The 18,660-nt window shown below is 46.9% G+C and overlaps 2 protein-coding genes and 1 non-coding gene across 4 annotated transcripts; 2 read left to right on the forward strand and 1 right to left on the reverse strand.

The window, feature by feature from the left end:
* The first annotated feature begins 2,488 nt into the window (after positions 1 to 2,488).
* trnaa-ugc (transfer RNA alanine (anticodon UGC)) lies at positions 2,489 to 2,560 on the forward strand. Its single transcript has one exon. It is a non-coding gene; the product is annotated as a tRNA-Ala (tRNA).
* Positions 2,561 to 6,370: 3,810 nt separating this feature from the next.
* LOC134019511 (adenosine receptor A3-like) lies at positions 6,371 to 9,385 on the reverse strand. Its single transcript, XM_062460471.1, has 2 exons — positions 8,667 to 9,385; positions 6,371 to 7,006 (listed from the first exon to the last, which is right to left on the reverse strand). Exons 1-2 carry the CDS (start codon positions 9,291 to 9,293, stop codon positions 6,371 to 6,373), a joined length of 1,263 nt encoding a protein of 420 aa, XP_062316455.1. The 5' UTR covers positions 9,294 to 9,385.
* Positions 9,386 to 14,401: 5,016 nt separating this feature from the next.
* snai1b (snail family zinc finger 1b) lies at positions 14,402 to 17,789 on the forward strand. Of its 2 annotated transcripts, none has more exons than XM_062458422.1 (3): positions 14,402 to 14,753; positions 15,297 to 15,857; positions 16,498 to 17,789. In XM_062458422.1, the coding sequence occupies exons 1-3, from the start codon at positions 14,678 to 14,680 to the stop codon at positions 16,677 to 16,679; spliced, it is 819 nt and encodes a 272-aa protein (XP_062314406.1). In that variant the 5' UTR covers positions 14,402 to 14,677; the 3' UTR covers positions 16,680 to 17,789. The 2 variants fall into 2 exon arrangements, with proteins under 2 accessions (XP_062314406.1, XP_062314408.1); XM_062458424.1 differs by having other exon boundaries at positions 15,300 to 15,857.
* Positions 17,790 to 18,660: the final 871 nt, after the last annotated feature.

The raw sequence follows: 18,660 nt of genomic DNA on the forward strand, positions 1-18,660 counted from the left end.
AATGGCTTTGCTCGCATCTTTCTCCACCGCCATTACTGAACTACAACTCAAACTAGCGCACGACATCAACCTCATCGTTCTCAGCCACTCCCTCTGTTCACTGATTGGACCTACAAAAAGTTGATTTGAAAAATCTGACTAATATGCTGAAATCCCAGACCTAGTACAGAAGCAAAATGAAAATTGATCGGAAGTACGTAGGAGGGCAGAGCCAGGCTAGTTTTAACCATCATGTCCTCAGAACTTGAACTCTCCTTATGTTCCCACTACAGGCCCATTGAGCCTCTCACCCCCCCCCCCCTGCTGTCTTTCTGTGTGTCTTGTCCCTCTTGTCCTTCCCTAACCTCTTGTCCTTTCCTCCTACCCTTTCTCCTCTTTTTCCTCCTCATCTCTCGTCTCTCATCTCCTCCTCTTCCTCCTCCATCTTTCTTTCCGACTTTCCCCCCTTGCCTCCACGCCCTCTAGACCTCTGTTCCCCCCTCTCCCTCTTACGCCTTCCTCACAGACCCAATTTCGACCTCCTTCCTCGCTTTATCTCGCCTTTTTCTCCCCTTTCGCTTTACCCCCTGTCGTCAGAATGTGCTAGCCCATGATAAGGGCTCCAGCAGCCCTAGATAGGTCGGTCTGTAGGCCCTGGCTTTCAGTATCATCTCCTCCCAGCCTGGCTTGACACATATGACCAGGCTAATGACCTGCCTACTGCATCGCACTGGGGCCCAGTCAAAAGAAAAATGCACGCTCACACATATTCAAGTCGGATGCAGTTCCTCATTTTATAAATAACTTTTCCTGGATTATCTCGCTCAGGCTTTGTCTCGTATAAATTCAGCTGTTTCCTGTGTGTCCAGACAGCGCCGATGAGGCGGCGTGTCCCTGGCTTTTTGATGCACGGTCTGAATAAACGCTGCAATCCATCTGCCTCCGACCACTAAACAAATCCTCCTGCTCTAACTCAACCGTGACATGTATGTCAAAGGCTGCTTTGACATCTCCACTACAACAAGGCAGGTCTGTAAAGGCAGCCAGGCACAGGCCTAGGAGGAAGTCAAAATGACCATTTAGCAGCAGGTGGATTCCAGGATTCCACTGGAGAGAGGGAGAAAAAGAGAGAGAGAGAGAGAGAGAGAGAGAGATGGAAATGGAAGTGACATGGACGCAAAAAGAATGGTTGGGTTGGGGGCAGCTCTCTCTCCCATTTCCCCTTCCCCCCCTTCAACCTTTATAAAGTCTTTCCCTACAAGGATAACACGAACAGAGCTGGCCATGGTGTCCTTGGCAGGGCCTGCCTGGAGAGCACGGCTAGGGGACTGGCCGTGATAGCGAGGGCAACAAGCAGGAGACATTAATGATAAGAAAGGTTTGCCTCCCGCTCCCAGTGTGTCACTTCACACATAAAACGCATCTGAACACATATTCGTATGTGCTCCAGGACCTACAGTTCATTCCCATTCGAAATGGTGTTGCCCTTTACCCTAGCCTTAACCTTAACCCCTAATGTAAATTGAACCCAAACCCTAAACCTAAAGTCCTCTGTAAATAGCGCTTGATGTTGCGAGGACCAGGAAATGGACCAACGTTTCTTGAGTTGACCATACTTTTGGGGTTTTGGTTCTCACAAGAACAGCAAAACCTGTACACCAACACGCACACACACACATCCACACACTGTCTCTTTTCCTCTATTTCTTTAGCATGTTCCTTTTTGACTATCACATCTTTCCTTCTGTCCCTTGCTACTCTGCTTTCCTCTCCCCCTCTCCATCCAGCCCCTCTCTGATGTGTGGGAAGATGATCTCTCTCTCAGCTGTGTCTCCTCACAGTGACCCACAACACGGCCTTCCGCTTAAAATAGCCAGGATTATATCAAAGAGAAATTCAACTATGAATAACCTGGTGTTGTTCCACTGACCGTGACGTCAGTAAAGTCCCTGTATGTTGATTGTATAGTATGTATTACACTGCGCATTGGATGAGCTGTAGTCAAACTGGACGTGTTCATTCTGTTGAGACGTAATTCTTGCTGTGCTCCCCTTGGAACTGTAATCCAATCTTTCTTCCAAATGATTGTCTTTGTTCAAAACAAGAACACGGGGGACACAACATTCACAACGGTTTAACCGTTCTCACAAACTGACCCGATTTTGACAGGTCAGGCCCACTGTCACACGTGTCATCGTACTCTCTGTCACTCACATTCACACACACACACACACACTCACACACTCACATTCACACACACACATTCACACACACACACACATGCGTACACCCACAACACACACATTGCTTCCTCACACACACACAACTACACGCACACGCATTAAGTTGAATAGGTCAGACCGGGCAGTACTAAACGTCAGATTACACAACACTCAGCTGGTACAGAAGGACCCTGTCCTATCTCTTTCAGGTACAGCAAGGACTCTTGTCACTATGCCATGAAAAGAAATCGTATCCTAGTCCAGTGGAAACCACTCATGAGCCAGTGGGGGATGTAGCTCAGTGGTAGAGCGCATGCTTTGCATGTATGAGGCCCCGGGTTCAATCCCCGGCATCTCCAGCGGTATAAATATTTTTAAAGACACTTGACAAGATCATCTTGAAACTGTAGATGCATTGCACCAGACACTTTAAAAATACAGAACTAGTATAGCCTCTCCATGCATGTGCCCCAGCAGCCACTGTATATCAGCCTGTGTATCTTGGCCCTTTGCTCCGTGACCTCCCCTGGCCCTAGAGGTGGCCACCACAGAAGGCAGGCTCCCAGGCTCACATCTCCCTCTCTGTTCAGCCTGCATACCTCAGCACACTACCCGCACCATGAAAGTGGACCATCCTGGAATGTCACACGGACAGATACACATGCACGCACACACACACACACACACACACACATACATACATACATACATACATAAATGCTGTGGGCCTGTCTGGGACTGTCTGACCCACTTTAGATCTCAAAATTAGAATTAAAATCAGAATTGTTCAAGGGTTGCAAATTAACCTATTGGCTAGAAACCTTTTATGCAACACATCTACACATATTGTTATGGCTTTGACTGTGATAATTATGTATGTAATAATGTGCGCTGCATTGTCCCTGATAAATAAAATAATAAATAATAAAAATTGTGTTTAATCGCCAAGTAAGTGTTCACAGACAAGGAATTTACTTTGGTGGGAAGGTGCATACAGTAAACATAATAAACAAAATGGTAAAATGTAGAAAAATTTACAACAAAATACTGGCAGAGCTATACAATATAACATATAAAATAATTTAAAATAATATATAAAATAAAACTACTAATATAAGAGTGCAGTAGGGCTGTTTGTGGTAAAGTGACAGGGTGTATGAGGTAAAGTGACAGTGTCAGTTTGGGGCCCTGTTATGTAATAAGGCTAGTTGCGGAAGAGAGAGAGAGAGAGAGAGAGAGAGAGAGAGAGAGAGAGAGAGAGAGAGAGAGAGAGAGAGAGAGAGAGAGAGAGAGAGAGAGAGAGAGAGAGAGAGAGCAGTTGAAAAAGGGAGAGAAAGTACGTACTAGATTGTCTTGAACAAAGCTCTTCTTCAACTTTTCATGTCCTGTGAGGTATTCATTTCCGAAAAGCAGATGGTTGGAAGACTGAAGTACATATTACAGTAAACTAAGATATTCAAGTATCACAAAAGTGTGAATTGGATTTGTCTGGACTAGGAATTCACCTCTGTGTTGAAGTCTGTGGAGAGACCACATTTGGGATGGGTGCAGCACTGTCATCATCATCATCATCAAGGTCTCATAATATCCTCCCTCTGAAAAGGACATCGCTGATCTCTCATACCCTGACCCTGAGTGACACTCACTGGCTGACACTCAACTTCCACAGTGTCCAGACCTAGTGCTCGTCTATACGTTCACTTGAGAGATGTGGCTCCTCTGACACCATCCAGTGGTTGCTTGATGTACAGTCTCTGAGGACTCTTCTGGCAGTTCCTCAGAGTGACACCAGGTGGCGAGGTATCACAGCCCATCTTTTCTTCTTTCATGACACAGATGCTCATTTTTTTTTATACAGAGGAATGAATGAATGTCAAGGCCTGGTGTGACAGGTAACATTATGGTGTATCCATACAATTAGAATCCTTATATATCTTGTACTTTCCTGGATGGATGTGGCTCAGTGGTAGAGCATTTGAATGCAGATCAAGATGTCCCATATTCAAATCCCCCCATACTGCTAAATGAATACAGTAGCACATCGTAGCAATGCATGTGGTAAGTAAAACATCCAGGCCTGTTCCCAAAGGATTAAATAAATCAACAAATCCCAGAAAAAAAGATCTTCAATTGTTTGTGAAAATAACTTAACCTTAGAACATCAACGTGACATGAACCAGTCCTCCTATACAACTGTAAAACATAAAACATCGTTTTGGCTGTCTAGTGAAGCGGCCCTGTCAGTGGTCTTCAAAGCATGAAGAGCTGGTGGTGCAGGGCTGCTAATCTCTCCGGGGATGGGACATCCAGGTCTCGGCTCTACAGGTCCCAGCAGGGCAGTGGTTAGGGCCCTCGGTTTTACGACGGACCAATTCACGGAATTAGCTCTCGACACTAGCCAGTTGTGGAACCCCCATCACCGCTCATCTCTGCCCAGGATCAGGCTCCTTGAAGTGGCCACGTCTCTAAATTGCCGCCCTGATAACGCCAAAGCACAGATGGATATGGTGTGACCCTTTCTCTCTTGGAATCTGGCCTTTGGTAATTCCTGCTATCTGTGCTTCTTAGAGATGTACCATGACGGAGAGCAGGGAGAGGACCTTCCAAGGCTGTGCAACTTACCCATGCGAGACGAGGTATGTGTCTCTGTTTGTGTGTGCGTTGGGTGTGTGTGTGTGTGTGTGTGTAAGAGAGAGAGAGAGAGAGAGAGAGAGAGAGAGAGAGACAGAGAGAGAGAGAGAGAGAGAGAGAGAGAGTGGATGTTCAAAAAGGGACAGGCAAACAGACAACAAAGGCAGAGAGTGTTAGAGTGAGTGAAAGGGAGTGACGGATACAGAGTGCATGGGAGAGAGAGAGAGAGAGAGAGAGAGAGATAGAGAGAGAGAGAGAGAGAGAGAGAGAGAGAGACGTGTAGAATTTATGGAATTTTCCATGTTCTCTAGAAAGTGGCACACAGACAAGATTTTACTTTTATTTTGAGACAATGTGACAATATACACTTGTTCTAGGCCACTGTAGAGTTTTTTTTATTATTGTGTGAATAGTTACTTTCCAACACGTTTTTTCAACATTGACTGACTCATATATAATTCTACTTTTAAGGCAAGATTCCAAAATACAAAACAACATTTAAGGGCAGAACTGAACAAGATAATGTACCTTTAGAATGAACCCTATGCTGATACAGCCATAGATGCTAGCCCTTAGCCCTTACCCCTAGCCCTTACCCCTAGCCCTTACCCCTAGCCCTTACCCCTACCCCTACCCCTTACCCCTTACCCCTAGCCCTTACCCCTAGCCCTTACCCCTACCCCTACCCCTTACCCCTAGCCCTTACCCCTACCCCTACCCATACCCCTTACCCCTTACCCCTTACCCCTTACCCCTAACCCTTACCCCTTACCCCTTACCCCTTACCCCTTACCCCTTACCCCTAGCCCTTACCCCTACCCATACCCATACCCATACCCCTTACCCCTAGCCCTTACCCCTTACCCCTTACCCCTAGCCCTTACCCCTAGCCCTTACCCCTAGCCCTTACCCATACCCCTTTTTGTATTTGCAACCATGTTCTTAATTGAAACGTTTTTTTAAATCGCTAGTTTGCTACGCTAATGTTACATTGCTGATTTGCACAACAGTCTCTCATTTCTCTGATTAGCCTTGAATGGACTCCATGCATGTCTACAGTTTTAACTAAACTCCATTAGCAGCAAATATCGTTTGATATCAGTGCAGAACACTACTTGCTTTGGAGACATCAATATACAACGTAACCGTAACCAAGTGGTGGCTCATTTCATAGGGCTATGTAGCCCTTGCCCCTCAGTTTCGAGGGACAAGGGCTAGGGGTAAACTAAGGGGTAGGGTTAAGGGTAAGGGGTAGGGGTAAGACAGAGAATTGGGATTCGGCCTAAGTCTCCCTGTCTGAGAGAGAGAGCAAGAGAGAGCGAGAGAGAGCGAGAGAGAAAGAAAGAATGCATTTTCATTCAGAGAGGAGTAAAGAGAGAGAAAGAAAGATAAGTACTAACTCCTATTCAACAATCATTCTCACACACATCTTACACTTATTTGACTCGAAGGACACGGTCATTTTCAATTCAAGTCATCAACAGTTAGACTTTGTGATACCTTTGGTCACCGTAGCAACATTATTGAGTTGTTTTGGATCATCTGAATCTGCCCGGTGTTGAGGGACTGGGTGCCAGCAATGGTCCCTGTCTCGAGACCATAGTGATGCTAGTCTCTGGGCGCTCAGAGCTCAGAGCCACGTGGAGTTCAGAGGTCAACCCATGTCTGGCCCCTCTCTGACAGCGCCCCGGGTGACCCCGAGTTGGCCCCAAGGTGTGGGTCCGACACGTACCACTAACCCCCCCTGGAGGTGCCCCCCTGACCCCCCTGCGCCCCAGGAACAGCTCCCGAACCTTCAGCCAGAAGCGGCGGTCACGGGCGCTGTAGATCAGGACGTTCCAGGCGCTGCTGCAGGCCAGGATCCAGAAGGCACACAGGGAGAACCAGCACCAGTCCACACCCGCTGCCACGCTCCCCACCACCAGCACCGCCACGGGGGCCACGGAGACGGACAGGAAGGCCGAGAGGATGAGGATGGTCTTGGCGGCCTGCAGGTCAGAGAAGGCCGGGCCCCTGTGCGTGCGCTGAGCCTTGGTGAGAATGTTCTTCCGGGCGCGACAAAACCTCCGCACGGCACAGAAGGTGACCAGGTTGACGAGGTAGGTCGCCCCCAGGAGAGAGAAGTCGAAGGCGGGGAAAAGGAGCATGACGCTCCACCCTCCTCCACCCGTGCTCTGGAGCGGATGAAGATATTAGAGAGTTAGTCGCAAACTATGAACACCCACAATTACTCGATCGATAGTTGATCAGTAATCCTGGAAGGGAAATTTGATGTGCATCCGGTATAAACATGCAGTTTGTGTTTAATCAATAAGCTACGCACAATTTGCAAATGTACAAACTCCAATGGTTGCTGTGTAAATAACCGTTTTTAATTAGGTCAACAGGAACTATGGTATAGTACATCTTAGCTCTAAGGCAGGCTGTAATAATTTAAAACCAAAGTGACTGAACATCGACTCAAGTCCCCTCTCCTACAGAAGACTTACTATCACTGACTTCATAAACAGACATATATATGATAGTTCAGTTCTCCCCTTTGCTACAACAGTTATTACAGTTTTTCTCAATTGCTAAAACACTAAAACCCATTGGCTGAACAAAGTTCTCAGTCGCCTGAACTCATGTAGCTAATTGTGCCTGTCTGTTGTCAATACCTTAAACCATTTCACATGGTAAAACACAATTTGCAGATCTCACTTAGAATTTTCAGCAAAACTCTAAACACATTCTCATTTTTTAAACACATTCTGCACTCTAATGCACATGTCATCCATACTGGTAAACACAAATGGCAACAATCAAATACAAATAGAGAAAACATGTCATTGACTAAACACAACCACTCAAAATTGATATCACTTGTTTCAAATGATGTGACACAACCAATATAATCCAGTTCAGAGAGCAAACAGGTTGTTGAAGGTGGGAAAATATTGCTTGTGATGTCGACAAAGTGCTCTGGCCTAACCCAGCCCAAAGACAAGAAGAAGCACATTGATCACATGTTTACTTCTTTGATTTTGGTCCCTTTTAGTATTGTATACTGTAGTACAGTGCATTGTAGGCTGCATACTGTACAATGAACAAATGGTATGGCCCTGAAAATTGTGCTTTCCATTTGTTACAGTAACAGTACTGACTGCTCAATAGATCTTGACTGGTTGCAGGTTCATATCAACAAAGAACAAGAGTGACTTGTGAGTAGTGAGATGCAGGGTACAGCACTGTATAAGGGTACAAGGAGGATAAAGAACAACAAAATTGCAAAGAGCAAAGCAGAGTAGTAATTTCTGATCAATTTTGAGCTACTATGATAAAACATGTTTTTGTTCATCAAAAGACAATGACGGATAAATATTAAATTTGTTTTGAGATTACGTAAAAATTCTCCCTGAGAACTATGTTTTGAACAATGTGTTTTCAATTTTTTGGTGTATTGTTTACTGACTGCTTGATAGTGTATATAATTTTGATCACTTTGTTTATGATTTGAGAGCAGTGTTTGATTTTGAGCACAGGTAAGTCTGTTTTGAGGCGAAAGTTTCATTTTGTAAGAGGGTTCAGAGGTTTTGTAAATAGTGCTTGAAGATACGGTTTTGTGTTTACAGTTTTGAGAAAGTGGGTGACTGTTTCAAGAAATGTGTTTTAGCAATTGTGAAAAACTGTACTACATTGGTCTTCAACGTGGATTGGCATACACTGTACTAGAATGTACTGGAGGAGAGAGACAATATGGTGGGTCCGTTGATGAGAGAGAGACAATATGGTGGGTCTGTTGATGAGAGAGAGACAATATGGTGGGTCTGAGAGAATGAGATGTCATTGGCTGACCTGGTCGTGAGTGTGTTGCGGTGGCCCAGTGGAGGAGAGGGCATAGTTGCACATCTTGCTGCAGGTGCTGTACTCCAGGGTGATGTCTGCACTCAGCAGCAGGGGAGACACGGCCAGGGCGAAGCAGAAAAGCCAGGAGACCCCGATGACAACCAGGGTGCAGTCTTTGGTCACCACCACGTTCTTGTGCAACGGCCTGAGAACCGTGATGCTTCGTTCCACCGAGAGCAGGAAGATGGTAAAGACTGAGACAAAGGTGCACCCAGCGAAGACAGGCCCTATGAGGTAGCAGGGTCTGAAACCCCCTGGTTCTGGGTCCCGGGGGCGCGGGGGCCCAGCGACGGGGCCCCCTCCACCCACCAGGAGCTTCTCTATCTCGGTGTGGACCGAGTAAGGGATGACCAGGACCCCCACGGCGAGGTCGGCTGTGGCCAGGGAGGCCTTGAGGTAACCCTGAGGGGTGCGGTAACGCCTGGAGCCCAGGAACACCGTCAGGCTGATGACGTTGCCCAACGTTATGGCAACGGACAGGACTAACATGAGAGAGATGTTGAGGACCTCGCCTTTCTCAGCAGGGAGCCCTGAACAACTGTGGTTGTTGGTTGCCATGGTTTCCATATCATTCATGTTCAAATGTGATATACCGTATGGCTAAATGAATTAAATGGTGTTTGAGTCCAAATATCTGGCAGCTATGGTGTTCTTCACTTTGGATTTCCACCACCTGTTAACAGAGGAAATAAATGCTATACAAAATAAATGCAAGTAGTTGCTATCATTAATTTACCTTTCGATTGCTGTTGAATAAGATGAATATGAACAGAGAATAGAATGTAAAGCATGCTTAGCCTATTAAATACTTAAATGGTCCCTTTTATCCTTTAAACAATCTTGCTAATTTGGAACTCATGAGACTGAGCAAACATCCATAAATGCCTACTTTTTAGAACAGCTTAATTTGGCTAAAACGATAAAGACAATATTAATGGCAGAAATTGCATTTATGATATAAAGAGAGATTAAAAGGTCTTAAGCAGCCTACCATCATTTGAAAGCAGCTGTTTCTTTTCTGCGCAGCTCCTTTGACAGAACGTGTTTCTCGTCAGGGAAAAGAACTGTCGCGCGAGCGCGCAATCATCAATGCTTTTCTCCGTCCTTGGCTCGACTCCGTGCCCGCGCTTACAGTTCCCGATTTGTACGAACCCATAATTGGATGAAGCGTTTTTCATTCCGCTCAGGATATCAACCCACACATTACGCTCACTTGCTATTTGCCTATTCTCTAAGCTCTCCTTACAAAATCTGTCAAATAGGATGCATATCCACTGGAAAACAAGTATTGCAAAAAGTGCAGAATGTCCTGCAAGTGCGTCATACACGCTCCCTCTCTCCTGACGCCCTTCACCCAGCTGTGAACACTCAGGGCCAGCCCCGGGCCTGACGCCCTTCACCCAGCTGTGAACACTCAGGGCCAGCCCCGGGCCTGACGCCCTTCACCTGTGGAGGTTCAAAGACTTCTGCAACGCAAGTGGAGGAGGGTTTGATCCTGAAAGGGACGCCGCGCCAAAACTACACTTGTGTACAAAATGACACACAAACCCACGCATGGCCAGTCCTGTAGTCTTGTAACACACACCTGAACAACGCACACCATCCCATCCCATTTCAGGAATCATAGGAAAAGCGGGATAGTTCGCAGCAAGGTACCTGCTAGTCTGACCTTTGAGGCTGCTTTGTAGTTCAGTTGAAATGATTCGCAGTCCGCTGGCCACAAACATTGTTTTCACACTACCGTGGTCCAGTCCTACAAGCATCAGTACGTAATCACTTTGATGATAACAGTTTCAACCGTTGAACCATCTTGAGTGTGCAATGCAGGTCTGTTACTGATCAATAAAGATGAATGTCACGCTTTCATTTGGCAGATGCTTTCTTCTAAAGGGGTGTAGAAATGGTGCATCACAACTGCAACAGATTATCAAGACTAGAAGTGCACAGTTCTAACAGTACTTCAGTGGTCAGTGACAAGGATTGGTCCGTTTTACAAGACACAGTGCAGCAATATCACCCTAACTTCTTGACTGATTTGTTCATCTGAATGGCCTCTAGCGGGGATTCCCTTTCCAAAAAAAGACTACATTTACCATCCCTCTTTGCTATAGGTTGATCTCCCAGCAGCTGTAGTCAGTGAGGACCTTCGGAGGAGCAGGGAGACGGAGCGGGTTTGCAGCTGATGAGATGTGAGTCAGGACAGGATACGAGGCAACATGGGAGCTGTGAGACAGCAGGGCTCCTGCTGTCCCCTCGGCCTTTCAAATGCAGATCTCCTCTCCTCATGCAAATACGTCTGGAGGACGGCTATTGTGTGTTTTTGCAACGCCTTAAAACCAGGTACAGAGGGACATCCATCTTTTGTTTTGAAAGAAAACGAAAGACAAACAGGCACATGATTGCAAGATGCTGTGTGTACGCATCAGATGGAATCAACCTTTATGTTGTCATTGTTTTAATACCACAAGATGGTGAAGGTCTTCCAGAAAAATCCGAAATATTTACAATAATATGGAACGCATCACTCTGCTTCTGATCAGAAACAGCAAATTTCAGAACGTTTTAAATAAAAAATAAGACTTGGAATATTGCTATTGCTTGTATCTTACAATTCAGATTGTCCCCCATTTGTTCAAAAACATTAATTAAGACCGTTTTCAATTTGCATTATTAATCCTGAATGGATGGATGTTTAGGTTTCAATGATGTGTAATGTTAAAAGGCACAGCTTGGTCATAACAGACAGAATGGCTGGAGGAAGCAACAACACTGCAGCACCTGACCTAAGCTCAGGTCACAAAAACAATGATAATAGGATGATAAATCAGTGCTGTTGTTAGAAGTGCATTTACGTTTGTTTCTCTGTGTGTGTGTGTGTTGCGGGGGGGGGGGGGTCTCCATATGGTTTGTCTTGCATTCCTCGGGGACTCCTAATCTAACTCCTGCATGTCTCCAGTGCCCTCATCTCTCCCCTGTCTCTCTCTCTCTCAACAGTGGGAGGTCAGTCACAGGCATGATCAACACTCTATCGATCAACCGAAAACGCTGAAACGTGTCTCCAACTCTCAATCTGTAGACAAAAATAACAAAAGCCTCTACACTTGCAAATATCGCTTTGGAGGTGAAATTCCAACTCCACAGACAGACTATACCCCACTAAGGAAGCAGGTGAAATGGCTCTTCTTGAGAGACAATACAGTGCGATGGAGACAGACGTGGGAATGAATGACAGGTACCCTCAACGCTCTTTACCATCTTGATTGGTCACTTAACACCCCAAACACACACCCCGCCCCCCACTCCTAAAAGCACCAGAACAACACACTGTAGAAGAGAAGAGATCTCTTTCAGTGTGGCTAGCCCAACCTGTGAAAAGGGACCGTGAACAACGGCAATACAGACCTGCTGAATATCTGGCTGCACCTTCCCCAAGGACCACGTCTGCTTGGATATTCGAATATTTAAACTTTTCCACTGGGACTCTGTGAAAAACAACATAACAATAAATCCTTTTATAGAACTACACTCACTCTTTTTTTAAGGCTATGTTTGTACAAAATAGATGGACTCAGCTCTTTTAGTAAATGCTAAATTCATTTCATAATTGATGCATTTCTTTAACAGACACCTTTATCCACAGCAACATACAGTGCGGGGGGGGGGGGGTGAGGGTGAGGGGATGATTGAACCTGCAACCTCTTGATCTGCAGTGCTCTATCCACTGAGCTACACCCTCCCTTTAGTACATCACACTCATTCAGTGTTCTGTGTTTCTGTTCGTCTTCATCCATACTCCATGTATTCCCGCTCTGCTGTACTTATCAGGGTGAGGGCTTGTTTAGGAAAGTCTCCCTAATGGCCTTCCAAGGCCAGAGTGGGAAGAGTTGGTCCCTTAGGCAACGTGTGGAGAACATCTGTTCTGAATCGAGAATCACTCTCCTTTTCTTGTTGTGTGTCAGAAGGTCAACTCTGGGCCCAAGTGAGTATGCCTGTGGTAACATACCAGCCACTGTCTTATTGTCTGGGACTCTTGCAACTTGTGCAACTAGTGGAACCTTTTGTATTGCGCATGTTATCAGCATATTTCTACCTTTCACATTTTTTCATGTGTACATGAAGGTATGAAAGGTATGTGTCTTTTGGATGTGTTTTGGGTTCAGATTGGGATAGAAGTCAATTAATCAATGCTTTTTTACTTGCCAGCAACACTTCCGTACATTCTGTGAACAACATCAACGTGGTACAGATAGGCCACGTTTCCACGTCTGTTTTATACGTGATGGTTCGTACCAGTCGCATATGTCTTTTCTATTTGCTTATTGTTTTTACAGCGGCCTTGCCTCGCTTGACCCCCAGTCTGCCCGGCGTCGGCGTCAACGAGCGCTCTAACGACGTGTGAACTTTCGGGCATGCCGTGACATTCCAACATGCCAGAACAATGGCGTCTTTAGACAGGTGCACACCCCTCATTCCCTCAACCGGTCACATAAGGGCATTTGACCCTTTTTCGCAATGCTAAATAGGGCCACTTAAGGCCGTTACATTCCAGAGTAATGGGTACAGTGGTGGGCACCCAAATGAACTGTCACAAAAACAACTTGCATGCTAAAGGCGGTGGCATTGGTTTAAATTAAATTACTACTGGCAGACGTTTTATCCTACCTACTCTTGACACCATTAAAAAGGCCACACTAGAGTCACTATGTGAACCTCGGGGGGGTCGACTCGGTTCGATGCATTTCACAGCACCTTGGGCACTTCGTTTTAGGACATGGGGTTTACATCATCATATTGTTCCTGTCAGCTCCGTTACTTTCCCCGCTGCGGCCATATGCGGGAGAACAGCGCCCCTTTTCATCGGGACCGACTGGGTCCCCGCTGGGTCTCACCGTGGAGGGCATGAATAGAGAGCATGCTCCTTTGTACGTCAGGAGGGAAGAGAACGGTGCGCTTGTCCTCGGTACATTAATAAAACCTCCATCTCCTGCGGGTGCGTAAAATGCTGCTTTGTGCGTGTAAAACGCAACGCGAGTTGAGTCATTTAATAACAAAGTTCTACGTGCATACAGAGGCTCATTGTATGCCAACATCTCATCTTTCATGTCACGAATAGACAGAACATTCATTGTCTTGTTATCGCCAATGAACTATTGGTTGTCTGCATTGGCCTCACTGACCTAGTTAATTACGTGACTGCATTATGATTAATATTCCCATATCAAATTCGAATTTAACCAGAATCCCGACAGAGGGCGCTATGGATTGATTTTAAAGTAGGCTTTGTCATGGCTGATTGGCTATACGCTGGCTATTTCAAACACATGCTAATTAAAGTTAGTATATTTGTTGAAATTATTCAGGTACCTGGCTAGAATTATTATCAATCCAAACTTTTAAGAATATGAAAAGAGTATTTAGGTCACTTTGAAGCCATGGCGGGTGGATTTAAACACAAAATAAATTATGGTCGTCAATGTAAAGATGTGTCAAGAGGGCATTACAATACTCGCATAAGCTGCTTTGGAATGTGCTCCGACTGCCAGCCATCAACATGACTTGTATTCCTCTACCAATTAGGCCTACAGCATTTTTTGGCCTTGCGACTGTTTCTAGTTGTGGGCGTTCTACAGTGGGGTGTGTCCTGGGTGGAGATATCCCCGCCCACCCTGGCTCACTCGCGCTCCATCAGCGGCTATATGAGGAGTCAACTAGCCCATATTCCTAAAACAGTCTGGTCGATGAAGAAAAAGGTGGTGAACAACACCAGCTATATGTATCACGGGAGATAAACGTCATCTGTGGACACTGGAGTCCTGGACAACAGGATTCGTGGGTGTGCTGAAGTCTGACTACCCTAATTTCGTCTGTGCCCATCCCATTCTTCGGCTCGACTTGGGATTCCACCCTGCCAGAGAGTCTACAATATTCTTCATCTCATACACTATCACAGGAGTTTCAACATGCCTCGTTCATTTCTTGTAAAAAAATATTTCACGAACAAGAAGCCAAATTACAGCGAACTGGAGAGTCAAGCTGGTAAGTTCACACCCGCAATTCCCAAGTTTACAACATCTGTAGGCCACACATATTTAAAGTTTTGAAGTCATGCAGCGGGACACGAATACATTCATAATGTCTTTCAAAAGAATGCAGTGTGTTTGCGATAGAGGTTTGGCACAAATCAACGTAAAGCAGTTTAACTTTCATAGTCATGCCCCACCAATGCGAGCTTATGTCAATGAGCAGCAATTAGGCGCTATAGTCGGTGTATAATGTGAGGTGATATCAATGTCCACCGGACAGTAAACCGCTGTAGGCTACATATCTGTATGAACATTTTCTCAGTGCCGTTTTGACCATGGGTCGACTGTTAGTCCCTAGGTGAAAAGTGTTTCCTTTGTAAATTGGAAAATTTGCTAATGGAATCAGCTTGCTGGGTCAGGGCCATGCTGAATAGACACAACACACACTGACTGTAACTGGACACTGAGAATGAAAACAAGTTAGCTGTGTAATTCGATTATTTGACCATGGAAGGGAAAAACCACCTGACTATCTCCCTCTCTCTTTCCCCCTCAGCAGTGATTCCGGAGCGCTATCCCATTGCTGAACTTCCAACCAGGGACGACTGCTCTGCCATGACCTGCTTCTCCAATGGAATGGTCTTCAACATAGACGCCCTACCTTCACCCGTCTCCCCCATCAGCCCTGTCTCCCCCACCCTGTCCTCCTCCCCCCTGGGGACCCTGGAGCTCAGCAGCTCCCCTCCCAGCAGCAGCGGGGAGGAGGAGGAGGACGAGGGTGGCCGCACCTCAGACCCCCCCAGCCCCGAAGCCCCTCGTCTCATCCACCACTGCCTTCACTGCAGCAAGAGCTTCAACAACGCGTCAGCCCTGTCCAGACACCAGCTGTCTCACCGCCCCCGCGCCGCCAGCCGGGTCCAGACTCTCTCCGCCGCCCTCCCCGGCCCCGCTTCCCCCCGCCCGGCCTTCCACTGCAAACACTGCCCCAAGGAGTACACCAGCCTGGGGGCCCTGAAGATGCACATCCGCTCTCACACCCTGCCCTGTGTGTGCACCACGTGTGGGAAGGCCTTCTCCAGACCCTGGCTGCTCCGAGGACACATACGCACACACACTGGTGAGTGTCCTTAAACTACCTTTAGGTTCAGGTGCAGTGGAGTTCTTGCTAAACATGAACAACCACCTTAAATACATATAAAAGTCCTATATAAAATGTGTATCGTCACCTGGGTTTGTTTGCAATGCCCTAGTACCACAGTAAGACATTTTTCTACTTAGCCTCCTCTATCTATTTGAATAGACTATATGCTAATAACTCATTGTTTTTGCTGTTGAAGCTAGCAGATAGCCAGTGGTAACAGACGTAACTTTGTGCAATAGGCAGAGGGCAGTGATTGGGGTAATCATTGATATTCATGGTTGTCTCCTGAGGTGTAAACAAATGTTGCTCTGCAGGGAGCCCATCTTATCTCTGGCCCTCTGTTTATGCGTGAAAAGGCCTGTCATTAGAATCTGAATCGGCAGATCTCACAGTCACCTGTTTAGAAAGGGGGGGGGGGGAATAAGGGATAGATGAGATATTGTGACTGGAAGGCCTTTTCAAGTCTTGTGAGTTAGAATTCTTCCCTGCATATCGCTAACGGTCTCCCCCCCACCTCTCTCTCTCTCTCTCTCTCTCTCTCTCTCTCTCTCTCTCTCTCTCTCTCTCTCTCTCTCTCTCTCTCTCTCTCTCTCTCTCTCTCTCTCTCTCTCTCCAGGCGAGCGTCCGTTCTCCTGCCACCACTGTGACCGGGCGTTCGCCGACCGCTCCAACCTCCGCGCCCACCTGCAGACCCACTCGGAGGTGAAGAAGTACCAGTGTGGCTCCTGCTCTCGGACCTTCAGCCGCATGTCTCTGCTGCACAAGCACAACGCCTCTGGATGCTGCCCTGCCTCGTAGCGCCGGCGCTGAGCTCACCGGGGCTAGGACCCTGAGGTCGGGGTGGGGGGGTCAGGTACCTCTGTTAGGGTCCAGCATCCCGTTTGGCAGCCCCCCCCCCCCTGCCCCAGAGAGGCCCTGGGGTGAATGTCTATGCATATGTTTCTGTAATGTGCACTTGATGACAATGGCCCACCCAAAAGTTGTTAGTAGGGGCCTGCTCTTGACGCAGTCAACCTCGGCGGCTTTGCTGCTGCACTGTTACAAACAGGAATGTGTGTCTAATCGAGTTCTTATCGACTCCTAAAGTGCCTTCCATTTTTTTTTATACTGTTTTCATGCAAAACCCATAGCCATGTTTTTTATGTTTCATACTACATATTTCTGTGTGTAAGTGTAACACAGGGTGTGTGTGGTGTAGGGTGTGTGTGGGGCAGCTGGACATGGAGTTAATTCCCAGGAAACCCCTTGGTGCCGGCCGGTCCGGGACTGCGGCCATGTTGCAGCTGCTGGTGTGTGTGTGTGTGTGTGTGTCGTGGATGTCGTCTCTCACCATACTCCAAATACACTGCATGCATGCATTGGAACAGCCTTGTGAGTGTTGGGACAGCTGCCTGCATGGTGCACTGTGGAGGCAGGGTGTTGAGAGATGGTAGCTCTGACCACGACAGGTGACCTAGTCCTCCTCTTCTCACCCTCCCCTCCCCTCTTCACCCCTCACCTCCTCACCCTTCAGCTCCTCACCTCTCGACCCCCCTCGTTTCTTCACCCTCTCACCAAAGTGCTTTCTCTCCAACTCCAAACACATTGGTCCTAAACCTGACACTACACCCGGGAATTCAGTGAAAAACTGATCATTTTGGACCAAAGACCCTTTCCCAAGTGAACATATTTTGATATGATCCTCTTGAAAAAAGGGATTTGTGCTTTCATGTCCTACATTTCAAGATATTTTTTTATAGAAAAGACACATGACATTTGAACCAATTATTTTTATAGTAGAGTTTAAGTGTATCTTCTAGCAAATGGCCCAGAAATGAGTGTATGTTTTTATATGAACCCCCAAAAGCCAAATATGTGCCTTTTGAACTGTATTACTATGTGTAAATAAAAGCTTTGTCTTAGAATGCAGTTCTTGTCTGTGTCGCTGAATGTATTATGGTCTGTCATAGTCCACTATCAATGCATAATTACAGATAACCATGAGCTACAAACTGCTCTCATTTGACCCCACAGCTGACTCAGAAAGCCGTGCGCCGCTATTGTTCCCGACACAATAAGCCTTTGATGAGCTCATTTACAGAGCGTGTGCCTCGTCGACGGCACATTTGTCTGAGCGAGCACAAAAGGGGGAAAAAAGCGGCATGACAGTTTCCGAATGGGACCAGAAAGGTGCACGCGCGCCGTGCCCGGACGTGCAGACAGGTCTGTGTTTCCTCTGTGCTGAGCGACGGGCAGAACACCTGCACGCACCTGCCCCCCTCCCGTCCCCACGGCCTGTGTGGAGACTGTGTGTGTGTGCTGCCAACCACACATGGGCAGCACATGTCCCTGGATGAGGGGATGAATGGCGCGACTTCTGGCGGAGGGAGCGAGGGCAGCGGGAGAGAGAGAGAGAGAGAGAGAGAGGGAGAGAGAGTGTTGACAGCAGGGCCGAGGCAGAGACAGAGGCGGGAGAGACCCAGCTCTCCAGGTTCCTGTTCTCAGTGTGGGGATACCCTTAGCCTAGACTGCAGAGGTGGGCTGTGGTGTCTGCAACCTGCCATGTGAGAGAGAGAGAGAGAGAGAGAGAGAGAGAGAGAGAGAGAGAGCAAAAATCTCAGGTTGGCGCCCTTGTAAACTCTAACAACATAGTTACACGGGTTGGTTATCCTCAAGTCAGAGTCTGAAACCTAGACACGCTTATTGAATCAAAACAAATGTCAAGTCAAGCCTGAAGGCCCCCGAAAAGCCGGACTCAACTCTATCGTCAGAAACCAGAGCTCTGCTCTGTCTAAACTGA

This window comes from Osmerus eperlanus, chromosome 4, assembly GCF_963692335.1.
Source record: "Osmerus eperlanus chromosome 4, fOsmEpe2.1, whole genome shotgun sequence".
Lineage (NCBI taxonomy): Eukaryota > Metazoa > Chordata > Actinopteri > Osmeriformes > Osmeridae > Osmerus > Osmerus eperlanus.

What these genes read in the sequence shown, in the direction of transcription:
- LOC134019511 (XM_062460471.1), bottom strand. Translation starts at nt 9,293, where the DNA reads ATGAATGATATGGAAACCATGGCAACCAACAACCACAGTTGTTCAGGG. An exon ending in CGCAACACACTCACGACCAG is followed by an intron (nt 7,007 to 8,666) that starts GTCAGCCAATGA and finishes CATCCGCTCCAG; the next exon opens with AGCACGGGTGGAGGAGGGTG.
- snai1b (XM_062458422.1), top strand. Translation starts at nt 14,678, where the DNA reads ATGCCTCGTTCATTTCTTGTAAAAAAATATTTCACGAACAAGAAGCCA. An exon ending in CGAACTGGAGAGTCAAGCTG is followed by an intron (nt 14,754 to 15,296) that starts GTAAGTTCACAC and finishes TTTCCCCCTCAG; the next exon opens with CAGTGATTCCGGAGCGCTAT. An exon ending in ACACATACGCACACACACTG is followed by an intron (nt 15,858 to 16,497) that starts GTGAGTGTCCTT and finishes CTCTCTCTCCAG; the next exon opens with GCGAGCGTCCGTTCTCCTGC.